This window comes from Mytilus californianus, unplaced genomic scaffold (genome assembly GCF_021869535.1).
Source record: "Mytilus californianus isolate M0D057914Y unplaced genomic scaffold, xbMytCali1.0.p SCAF_11, whole genome shotgun sequence".
Taxonomy (NCBI): Eukaryota; Metazoa; Mollusca; class Bivalvia; order Mytilida; family Mytilidae; genus Mytilus; species Mytilus californianus.
In genome coordinates, this window is record NW_026262593.1 from 27,643,396 (window position 1) to 27,656,394 (window position 12,999).

The following is a 12,999-nucleotide window of genomic DNA, read 5'->3' on the forward strand; positions in this document are numbered from 1 at the left end:
CATTTTCTCTCTTGAATAAAAATCCCTGTCAAATATCTTTTTTAACATCTTCACTACGACAACTACTGAACAGTTTGTATACGGATGTACTGCCTCTTTGAGTTATCAAAATAAATCCTTTATTTGTATGCTAAGATTGAATAAAAATGTAAGGAAATGGCGGGACGTAATCGATTGTCTGTAAAATGACAATTGATACAATTTTTCTGAGACCTAAAGTGTTCAATCTAACATGATTTTAAATTGAATTATTGTTTTTCTATTCCGTTTCATCCAATCATTACGGTTGGTATAACACATAAAAAAAATAGTTAAAAAGATTTAAATATGTTATTAAAAATGTAATTTAAACTAAATCCATATGAGTTAATTGACAGTATCACAGCTAGAACGACTTGTAATCGTTTTTTGCTTGCAATCTTTAATTGCAATATGAATAATTTCTGAAATTGTACGACCAATATAAACTTTTGGTCTACAATAAAGAAAAAAACTACCTGAGTGATGTACTGCAAATTGCTGGTTATAGATGACAGATGATCGACACGCCAATCCCCCCTCATCCATATACTGTCAAACATATTTAATGATATGTTTTTCATGTTCTTTCTCATTTCTCCACAACTGGCATTAAGCATGCATGATATACTTTTATCTCTACTGACTTACTTTAAAATCGCGACACTAGATTATTAATTTTAATTATTATTTTCAAATATGCAATTCTTCTTAAGTAAATGCACAAGCATACATTTTACGTTCGCGTATTATTTATTGCCTGTAATATTTTTATGACCTGATTCAGCTATTCATTTCTCAATCTCCACAATATGAAAAAGCAACATTCTATTTACTAAATTAAGTGTGGTAAGGATAAGAAAGAATGTCTCATATAGAAAAAATCATTCATGGGTTTTAAATCGCTTAAAGAAATTCGTTCGACGTCATTAATCAGGTTTGTCAATACCTCAGGTAAGTCAGATATTGATTTTGTTTTCTAAACAGTGAGAAGTATGGTAAGGGAGCTAGCATTTGATTTTTATGGGGGGGGGGGGGGTGTAGTTTATCCTGACTTTTTTTTAGATAAATTGTCATCCTGCCTTTATTTTTGCAAAGTTGCTCATCCTGCCTTTTTTTTTTACTCAAAACTCCTGTCCTGCCCTTTTTTCAAATTTCATCCTAGCCCCCTCCCCCAATAAAAATCAAATGGTAGCTCCCTTACCATACTTCTACAAGTATGAATAGTAGTTATATGAAGATTAATCATGACTTCGTTAAATTACCAAAATGTGTGTTGCGTTTTTAAAGTATGTCAGTATATTATTTTGCTGTCCATTATTGTGATATTACCGAGATGATAGTTTTTTCTTGTGCTTTTTTTCTCTATTCCTTTTTTCTCAGAGATCTAAATAATAGAAGAAGGATGGGTACTAATAAAACTTCACACATTGGAGGTTTGACTGTGTCTAGTCAGGTACCTCGTCAGTGATTATTGTATTGGGTTTTTGCTTGATTTTTTTTAGTTATAAAGCAAGAATGGATTATTTGGGTATACCATCTGCATATTACCTAAAATGTGTTTATGCTCTCCGTACGATTTTGAACTTGATATGTGCAATGGACACTTAATTATGATTAACGACTGCATGTTGACTTTTACGTAACTCTCTGTGTTTTTATCATTTACAGAAAATCTCCCTTGATTCAAATTAACAGATGATTATGCCATCTCTTCTATTTGATTGAAAATACAGATTTAAAAAAAAAACTATGACTTATTGTACTTAATAGATACATGTGTTGTGGCTAGCCATTTTGCTTATTATCAAACATGTCCTGTTTGTTTGTGGTTGGATCTTTGTTCTTTGCATGCAATTTTCCATATTAAAGTTGATGTTCTTTGCAACACATTAGGTATACACTTATTTCAATTTGCAAGTTTGATTGTTGAACAAAACAATCGTACATTGTGTGACAATTTGATAATTAAGAATTTTAGTAGTCCTTCAAGAAGCACTTTTTATCAACAATATTTATAGTTTCTAAATCAAAGAAGTAAAGTGGTATGTTCTATCAAAAATTGAGAATAAGTATCTTTTTCTTTCAATCTTTACTAAGTTTTGGCGTTATCTATAACGTTTTTTAATTTTTTTTAATTCTTGTTGTTGTTGCAAATATCCATATTTTTAAATCTAATTTTCACTTTTTGGAATTTGTTGTTTAATTTTATGGGTTTTACAAGTTAATTTATTTCCACAAACTGATAAAATTTTACATTTTCTTCAAATTATGGAATTAAAGACGTACTAATTACGCCTTAATATGGGTCCGCTTTGTCAATATAGAATTTGTAAGCACTGTTATGTGACTTAGGCGGAACTTAGTCATTAGCTTCAAGAAGAAATTGCATGGGCTTAAAAAATGTTTAACAAGAAATTGCATGGACTTTAAAAATGTTTAACTAGCCATTCTCATATTTGTTTTTAAATATTTGCAAATATACGGATTCATGATCACTGTGTGATGGTCTGCAATATAACATTGTTTAAACGAGGAAAAGTAAATATATTATTCCATTCCATAAATAGAAACTTACATTTGTTAATACAATAACAGTGACATTATCATGTCATGTTGCTACACATCTGGCGAATCACTGACATATAGTTGTAAATGTTAAATAATAAATTAATAATGCTTTCTGTCGAATTAGATAGAGCTGACCTCAAATGTAACATTCAACATGACTTTATCAAGGAATCTCATAAGGTAAACTATTTTTCCGTTGTATTTCTATTACTGCTTAAAAAAGCGGAAGATACCAAAGGGAGATTACCAAAGGGAGAATCAAATTCAAATGTCGACGAAAGACCGACAAAATCATAGCAAAAAAAGAAATGGATAGAAAAGACTAACAACAGTCTACAAATAATTACATAAAAACTAAACACTGAGCAACACGAACCTAAACAAAACCCGGGAACGATCTCATGTGCTCCGGAAAGGTAAGACTAATGAAAAAAAAGCATTGATACTTCTCCATTACACACTATTTGATAGAAATTGAACACATTTCATATGTAAGAGAGCTTTTTATTATTTATTTGAAATTAATTTTTTAAAGTAACACTGGAAATTATTTCATAGCTGACGAGGACATCTTTCTCTGTAACTGTTTGAATGGGTATCTACATTTTTCTTAATGTGTATTGGGTAGATATGCTTTTAGAAGAATAATAAATTATCGTGCTTTCATATCGGCGTATGATCTTCCAATTTCTCACAACTTTTTGTTTAAATCTAAGTTATATTTTAGAGCCATTGCATTGATTCATCTGTAAAGAATATGATTGTTTAATTTTAAATGATTATTCGGATTATGTGTCGTTTTTACAATATTAAAATATTAAAAATACTAAATTGTTCACCAGTACTTTCTCATTGTTAGATATGATTTATACAATGTAACCTATATTCGTCAGCTAAACAACTTAACGTTGTAATCGACCCGAAAGTATCAAGAAGCTTGATAACCAGCTGTGCCTTCAGAAAAAGTCGTATGTATTGACATACAGTGTATGATTCACAACTTTGTATTCAAATTAAAATAATAAATTTAAAGATAAATTATATTTGAATAAATATAAGATGTAAAATCTAAGGTCATCGGGTTGAAATAATTTAAACAAACGAGGAACAAATTCTGAAGGTTGTGCATGTTTACTAATAATATTCATGGCCTTTTCATATTTTGAATGAAACAAGTGCCCACAAAATACATTGTCATTTCATGCTGGCATTTTCAATTTTAACTACAAAAACTAATGCAAAGACCCCGTAGCCTTAACAATGCACTACTCTCAAGTTATAATAAATAAATCATAGGTTTAACTATTCAGGGGCAATAACCCCTATAAGTATCACCGGCTTAGTTTGAACATTACGAATCAAATCATCCAATCCACATAATGTCCTAAATATTCTAATACATTTCTTTCATCGTCTTTCTCTGGAAATTTAAGAGGATATGCGATACCATGCAAATATCAAAACAAAGAACACAGAAATGACCTTTGCCCTTGATTTTAATTTCAAGGTCATATACCATGGATCTCAAATAAAAAGACCGTAGGTACATGTATCTGCATTCATGGAAAAGGGATAAACGGCTCATTTGAAATATTTAAGTAAGAAAAGAAGTCACCAGACCACTTTGACTACAATATATTGCATATTCGTATTGTGGCAGGTAATATTTTGGCAAACATCTTTTTCAATATATGTGGTTCTGCAGAGTAGTGTTTAAAATACCTTGGCCTGAATTACGTGCTAATGTATCAAAATCAAAAACAAATCAGGTGTTTATGACTACTGGTTATGAGTTGAATTTAGGTACCACAAACAGAAGAAATAAATCCAATAAGAAGTCACAAGATAGTGATTGATAAATCCTGAGAATGTTAACTTTAAATTGATGACATTTACTATTTAAAGGAGTATCGAGAGTAAGAAAAATATTGTAAGGGCAGACAAATTCTGTAGAAAACTAAAGAGTTGGGTTAGACGAGGTCAATGACATCAGCCTAATCCCTTTTGAATATCATACGACAAGTTTTGTTTCCGTCGAATCAAATAAACCTTAAAAGAACTTTAAAAAGTCGTAAACATATCGAAAGGTTTTTTCACACGGAAAGGTTGTTAAAATAAAAAGTATATGTGACACAGGTCAAAACGAAACGTGCTGCTTGAATGAATAACGATTTAAGTATTTGATTTCGTTGAAATCGTCATTTTTTTCAGTGCTTAAAAAAGGAAGTATTATGGCAGAAACCTTTCGGGGAAATTGGTCAACATGGTTCGAATTCCTATTTTCTTGCATCGGGGAAATGGTAGGATTAGGAAACATATGGAGATTTCCCTACATTTGCTTCAAGAATGGTGGAGGTAGGTCGATCTTACATTTATAATAACTGTTTTTTTTTTTTTACATCAGAACCAAAGGAATATGGTATAATAAAATTAATGTGCTTTACTTCAAAGTTCTCTAACATTCCATAATCTGAACATCCTTTAAATGTTGATATAGGCGCTTGGGACATGCCTTCTTCCCCCTCCTATTGCAATTTTTGTTTTTTTTTTAAAGATTTTATCAATTTTATACAAGCATAGAAAAATGAAGTGTATTCATGTAGTGCTGCACGTCTACGTTTAGTATTACAGACTACAGTCGTATTGATAAGTATAAAAACATACAAAATACAGGGAAAATTAGATTGAAATATTAAACAAATTTACATTAAAAAACTCAGAAAGAAGACCAAATATACGTAAGGAAGACTTTCGGTCCATGTCCTAAGCTTGTATGAAGGTGGCTGCCTTTAGGAAAATAATATCTTCAAGCGAAACGGCACATTCTCCAAATGGCTTGTTCTTTAAAACTGACGGGCTTGGCCATTTTTATAGGAGATATTAACGTGTTTTACTTTCTGAGATGTTAAATGAAATTTGTTAAAGTTACTCTCTGGTAATATCAGTATCAGTACCATATAACAGATCTATCGTAAATCTATATGTGAAAAAACTCCGAATGAAGCTTTATGACTAGTTTCTTTACAAAATAAAGAAGACTTGTTTTACTTATTGCTTTTCTTTTTTGTATCAGTTTCCCACATTTATACATACATGTTTCTGTAGCATCATATACGCGCACATGATAAGTACATCAGTAAAAACTCTTAGTTTATTTTTAAGCAATATTTAAGGAAACCGTACTATCATTTTCTCTTAATACGTTTATTCAGTTGGACTGTATAGTACTACTGACTACTCCACAGATGGACAACGATTAACTTAGTTTTGATCGGTTCTGTCTTGTCCTTAGAACAACTAAGAATACAGCTACAAAAACTAGTGGAAAATGTTCTGAAGAATACTTATTCTAACCTTTGAGTCAAAGCTCAACGTTTAGGTTGATCCGGAAACCTTATACACATCATTTCCCTTTCGGTCTGTCCTTTGCAGAGAAAGACCAAAAACATATCACCTCATATAAGTATACTTCTATCATTTGGCTTGTCTCTATTTAGAGTAGAAACCAGACCAAGAAAACAAATCTGCACGATGCAGATTCTATGCTACCCACTCAACACATACTGACCTCACAAGATCTCATTTAATGTGTCTGTTATTGTGTTTGGGTTTGAAAAAGAAGAATAACTTAATGATAACTTGTAAGCCGTCATGGGAAAAACATGAATAGGGATCTTTGGTTATCATATTGCGTATGCTTCCTTAAAATTTAGTACAGAAAATTTGTCCACAGAGATTTATTGTACATTCATCTTGAATAATGCAGGTATTCTTAAGGTGACCTTTGACAACAGGATTATTTATTATAACCAGACTACTTTGCATGGCATGGACATTTCAGTTCTGATTTTTTACACATGTCACACTGATATTTATCGAACCATTGTCAAACATTATGCATGTAATAATTTGTATGTTTTTATTCTATAGGTGCTTTCCTTGTGCCATACTTAATCTTCATGATGCTGTTGGCTATGCCTCTAGTCTTCCTGGAGTTTACTTATGCACAGTATTCAAACCTAGGTCCTGGAAAAGTATGGCTGTGCTGTCCCTTGTTTAAAGGTAATTTAAAATCAAAACAAAAAATGGTGTTAACTAAATACAAATGAAATTACTGTAACATAAATATTTTATCACATCCGTTAAATCTTACCTCTTAAGTTACAAACAAATTCTTACAAAAGAATGTTAAAATAGAAAAATACAATGTATTGATTTTAATGGTTTAGATTACACGCCTCCTTTTCTACTTGTTTATAAATGTATTTGACTTCGGAGGTCATCGCCTTTGCAAACATGATTGTTATCATAACAATAAAATAATTCAATGAGAAACATACATTGGAAACAACATATTTAACTATGTAAGGCAAACCGTACAATACTAGTGCGAGGTATCATGCTTCGAGTGCCAATTACATCTGGAAGAAGATGAGGCACGGCGACTGGCCAAAAGAGGTTTTGAAATTTCTTAGAATATGAGTTACTAGTATATAGAAAACAGTATGAACAAGTGGGAACGGCAAGTCTAAATTTTTTTCAAAGACGCCTTTCTAAAACAGCATCAAGAAAGATACATATTTTTTAAAAGGATGATTAACATAGATACATAATATAGCATATTTATATTTATGATTAGTACAGTTTTTTTTTTTTTTTACAAATAATCGAAATACAAAAATACAACCACCATTATTTAAGTTATATGCTGATTGGCAAGATAAAGAAATTAGTAGGAAGAATGGTACATGTCTTCCTGCTATTCCTACATTTCCTACATTTTCAAAATACATATTTCTTCTATTCCTACAAAGTACAATAGCTGTTGTTATATGGTAATTTGTTGTTTTAGCAATTTAGTTTTTATTGATGTACCGGTAAATAAGTGCGAAAAATACACCATTTTTACCTTTTTATGAAGACTTATGATCATTATAAAAGAAATATAAGTAGATGCATTGCAGAGAATAAATTGAAAATTAGATAGAGAAATGTACTTTAAATTTATTAGATAGAGAAATGTACTTTAATTTATATAACAGGATATTCCGAATATTTTTAATATGAAAAGTAATGAGGAAGAAAAGGCTTAATACAGAAATGGAAAATTCAAATTGCATTGCATGTATACAAATTACACATATAGTTTAAATTTAAACCGTAATCTCAACAGATCGCCTCGATGCAAAGCCAAATTTAAACTACACTTAATTAAGATAGTCCATCGTACCGAGATGCTGCATGCATCGCACTTAGGACCCATAGATAGGATCAGTTCATGTATAAATCCAAGATCAAAATTACTTTATATAGTATAAATTTTGTGATAAATTCTGATATTTTGAAAAACATATTCAGCATCTTGCTAATTTTCAAATGGTTCTCGTGACATGTTTCGTGTAGAACTTAAATTCTGACTTTATATAGACCGATGTTTTTATAAATTCTCATATCTAAACATTCTTTACTGTCTAGCAACTTTGAAATATTTTTATCTCATTTGTAGGATAACATTTTGTTACACAGTTAATTAAATGATAAAAGTATAAGATGGTGCTTAAAATGACTGCTTACATCAATGTATAGATTAACTCTATTTTTGGGGCACTGTACCAATTTGTTTTGATTTATATTGAAAGTATTCACTCATTGACCTAGACTTTTCATTACACGAAGAAATAACCACAACAGTTCTGAAAAAAGATAGAAATTTTGATAAAACAGAATAGGTCAAAGGTCACTTTCAATGAGACAAAAACAAACATTTGTTGGATTAGAACTTTTTAAAACATTTTCTACTATAATTCATATTTGCAAATTGGACATTGGTGAAAACTCGAGAGGTTTGATGGATATTAACCTGAAGTTAATTGGCTTTATGTTAATAACCAAATTTGGTTAATCCCTTGATATTGATGTCAAATTAAATTTTGTACAATCTAATTGAAATTAGTTTTCCGTACCTGCTCTTCATTTTCGTTCGGTATTTTATATGTTGAGCGTTATATAACAATCGAATGAAAACGTGGAGCAAGTGCAGACAACGAATCTTAATTAGACTAAATGTTGTAAAAATTTTGTCCGCTTTACATTTTCTGTAAAACTTCTCTTTTTAGGATCATTTGTATCTAAAAGAATACTATATAGTTTTTTTTAGAGACGATTTGGTATTGGTTTGGAATATCCTTAATGTCATTAAAGAAATGCATCGGTTTTGTCAAAGTCATAAAAATTACAGTTTTATTTGGCCCATTTATTGTAGGCACTTATTGAATAATCAGAAATATGATTAATGTCCATAGATGCTAAAAGGACCACGAAGAAAATTGGTCCTACCTTAAAAGAAAACCTACGATTTGTTTTTATAATAATGACTTTATGATGCAAATAGATTTTTAATCGATCTTTTAAATTGTTTAACACTAAAAAAATTCGGGCAATATATTGTAAATAAATCTTTGTATTTAAAAATTCTACAAAATACGAAAAACAAAACATCGTCAATCATATAAGGGTGGAACGTCATTTTTTCAACAGGTAAAATTTGTTTTTTAAAAATGTCCTTGGTTAGTGTATTCAACTTCATTATTAAGTACTCGTGTTTCAAAATACATTTCATTTAAAATTGTTAAGAATTCGACAATATAAAATGCTCCCTGGAAGGTATTTCATTCAAGTACCAGTTCATACAAGAATCATGCAAAGTGTAATTCATGGGAGGAAAGCCTACATATGATTTATTTTTTAAAAGTTATTAAGGGTATAAAGTTAATATGTTGAAATTCATGTATCAAATAGTTTTTAAATGAAACCTTATATAAATTACCAGGCGAGATTTAAATTCAAAAGAATTTATTATAAAACTCATTTTGAGGGGGATAACTCCAATAATATAATCTTATAAAATTTATTGTAAAATGTATGCCGATTATCTCTCCTGGTAAGGCAGTAAATGGAATATAATTTTATTACTGAATGCATATAGGCAGCTGATTGACAAAAATAAATATTTGTATTCTTTAATGGAATGTATCATGAAATTCGGAGTTTGCATGATTCTAAAATGAACTACTACTTTTAAAGAATAACAGCTCTTAGTTAAACACGTTTAAAATTTTTTTAAAACGCCGATGTTTTGTAAAACGGAAATACTTTGAATTGTCCATGCATTTTGCATGTTTGCCAAATGTTCGCTCATATTTTGCATTTTTACGGTCGGATCCCTTATATGTTGTCATTGGATACGGACTCGTTCACAAATACAATTACCTGTCTTCTGTAGCTTGCCAAAAGACATGCTAGCGCTAGTGATTGATGTTATAATGTAGTCTTTACAAATTACAAATTTTGATATATATACATGTATTTATTAATTGTTTTGTAGGAATTGGCTATGGAATGTTGACATTAGTTGCTATTTCTGGTATTTACTATAATGTTATTGTTTCATGGACTTTATATTACTTTGGGAATTCCTTTTCCTACAAAATCCCATGGGGTGATTGTAACAATGAATGGAATACAGACAATTGTTATCTGCGTGGTCATACTGTAAACGACAGTCTATTGAATACCTCTTTTTTGAACATTACCACTGAACATGCAAATAGAAGTGATCAACAATATTCCACAAATATAACAATTATGAATTTATCAAGACAGACAAGTGCCGAGGAGTTCTGGGAGTAAGTACACACAAGAAAGTTATGTGATGTATGTTATATTTGTTTTTTTCCCTTTTTTGCTTGTTTGTTGTTCTATTAAAACACCGCTTCAGTTCAACGGTTCATTTGTTTGAATATAAAGAAATGGCTTTATCTATCCATTTTTCATGCCAGGTTCCATCAACGCAAGTAGTTGGTAGTTTAACTGAAGCTTTTACGTACATGTAAATGGGCGGAATTTTGGAAATTTTATGATATTTCGTTTGCATACAGAACTCATCACCTACAAATAAATATCGGAATCGTTTATCGTATCGTTTACACTTCCGAAGAAGACAGAATCAACTTAAAACAACTCTGGAAAATTCGAATAACTGTCTAGTTAAGTAAATGCATTGTTTACCCTTTAAGTTGAAACTATGTGAAAGTAACACAATTGAGGGTGGTTGTGTTGTTTAAATAATTATGCATGTCTTGCCCTGTACATTTTATGTTTGTAAACAACTTTGTTAAATTGTGAATCTGTAGAATATATTTATGTTGAGGAGACCCGTACGTAGCTTCCCTCTTTAAATAAATAAAGAATTACATTAAATTCAAACAAATCAAAGTAGCATCAAGATAGTATTACAATAACTTTTGCATATGATTCAGTGTACTGGGTGTCTATATCAATCACGTAAAAAACCAATTTACTGTTAAAAATATATTTTTCTTTTATGCATGAGAACTTCATCAATGGCTATACATATTTTAATTCATTCGAAGTGTTTGTAAATATTTTTCAAGGGCAGTATAATAATAGATAATAAGTAATGTTCAAGGATAGTACACTAATAGGCAAAAGGATAAATATCGGTCAAGGTAAAACAAAGTTGTTTAGACACACCAATTTATTATTATAAATGTATGTAATTTTTATTTATTAGTACTAGCTCGATACATCTGTAGGCGGACTTGCTTACGAAGGTATAATTAGCCAAGTAGTCAGTGCTTCATTAATATCATGTTTTTTTTGGGTCCCATCTGGTTTGGTTTTGGTCATTTCACATGAAAGTTATTCTAAAATAAGACTTCGGACGTGCCTTAACAAAACATCCAATAATGTATAAGTACATAAGTTATTTAATCAACGAAAAATGTAGAAAATAAAAGTTTAAATGACCCAAAGCTCGTAATCCTACCCCATCGTTTGATAAATATAGATTTCACCACTGCAACAAGTGTGTTACGATATTTCTACACTCGAGACAGTTAAATTTTAATATTTAAAGCGCGAGGCTTGCCGAGCTTTTTAAATAATTAAAATTTAACTGTTGAGAGTGGAGAAATATCGTAATAAACGAGTTATAGTTGTGGAATCTGTTTCTCTATGATTTTTATCCTTCCTTTTCAAAGATTTGCAGATAGTTGTGTTCTTTATGTGTGACGTCATCAGGCATGGTCGCCTTTTTTCATTACGTCACAATAGAAAAATTCAGAAAAAACCAAGAAGATTTGACGTTATAATTAAGTTTCGACCAATCATTTGCCGAGAACAGATATTTCACATATTTTCTCACACCGATCAAGAAATGTGAAAATAGCACAAAAATTAGAGAAACGGTTCCCTTTAATATGGAAAGTTATTAATTTGCTGAAAGAAAATGTTATTTGGATAAATCATGTTTAACAAAACCTTTAACAAGAACAAATCAGAAAAGAAACGTTAATTACAGAGACAATTGGTAGATAAGAAAGTTTTGATTTTCTTAAATAAAACTATAACAAACAAAATTATTGTTTTAAAAGTTTTAGAAACGTAATGCATTTATAGTCATATAATTGACGAAAGATTAAATTATACACACTAACCCTGTGATAACATATTCTATTACTTAATATACATATTTTTTGTTGCATTGTGAAAAGTTGATAAGATTTTATCCAGCAGTAAGACATTTGACACTTCTACTATATTGAAAATTATTGAAGTATACAATTTGTCACTTAAAACTACTGGATACTTTCTTCTCACATTTAATGCGTTTATGGTCTGACCAGTTTAAATGAAATCAAATTGTATAATAGACATAATGAAAAACATACTAAATTATTGAATTTGAATTAATGTTTGACGGTTTGTTGGCGCTTTTCTTGCCGTTAAGATGAACCATGAAATTTTACGTGGTCATATTGATTTTCTTTTAAAAAAAAAATTAAAGAAAAAGCCTATCGCGAATTTAAACAAAAACAGTTCAGTTTTAGTTTTTTACGTTTACATTTTATAAGCCAAACGATTATAACACAATGGCAACTTGTGAAGCGATCTCATCAGAGACTGTTTTATAGATAACTGACATACATTGTTTGCCATCATTTTTAGTTAACCATATTGTACAGTCATTTTGATTCGACCATTTTTAGGCGAAAATGATGTAGAAATGCCCATTTTAATAACAGGTAAATCGATTGCAGAATCCGTTTTAACATACCGCCATAAGTTGGTCTTATAAATAATGTTGCGTTCCAACATTTCCTTTCATACATATATATGAAACGTAATGCTTTTATAGTAAATTCACTCATAGGATCTTTGCATCGGAAATAAACACATTTATTCTAAAACCAGTTGTTGGCATGATACGCGTTGCGGGTTATGTTCATCTCATATATTTTATGATGGTATGATACTAAACCCCTAACGGGAGGGATTATGCTTGATTTTCATATGATGAAGACATAATTTTTCAATCAGTTTAATTGA

General features: G+C 30.3%; 1 protein-coding gene across 2 annotated transcripts in view; it reads left to right on the top strand.

The window, feature by feature from the left end:
* LOC127719802 (sodium- and chloride-dependent glycine transporter 2-like) overlaps positions 1 to 12,999 on the top strand; it is a 99,691-nt gene that overhangs the window by 70,509 nt on the left and 16,183 nt on the right. For both annotated transcript variants that reach the window (XM_052226090.1, XM_052226091.1), the window contains exons 2-4: positions 4,801 to 4,944; positions 6,520 to 6,651; positions 9,974 to 10,274. In XM_052226090.1, coding sequence (XP_052082050.1) covers positions 4,821 to 4,944; positions 6,520 to 6,651; positions 9,974 to 10,274 — 557 coding nt within the window. In that variant the 5' untranslated portion in view covers positions 4,801 to 4,820. The remainder of the gene's footprint in view (positions 1 to 4,800; positions 4,945 to 6,519; positions 6,652 to 9,973; positions 10,275 to 12,999) is intronic.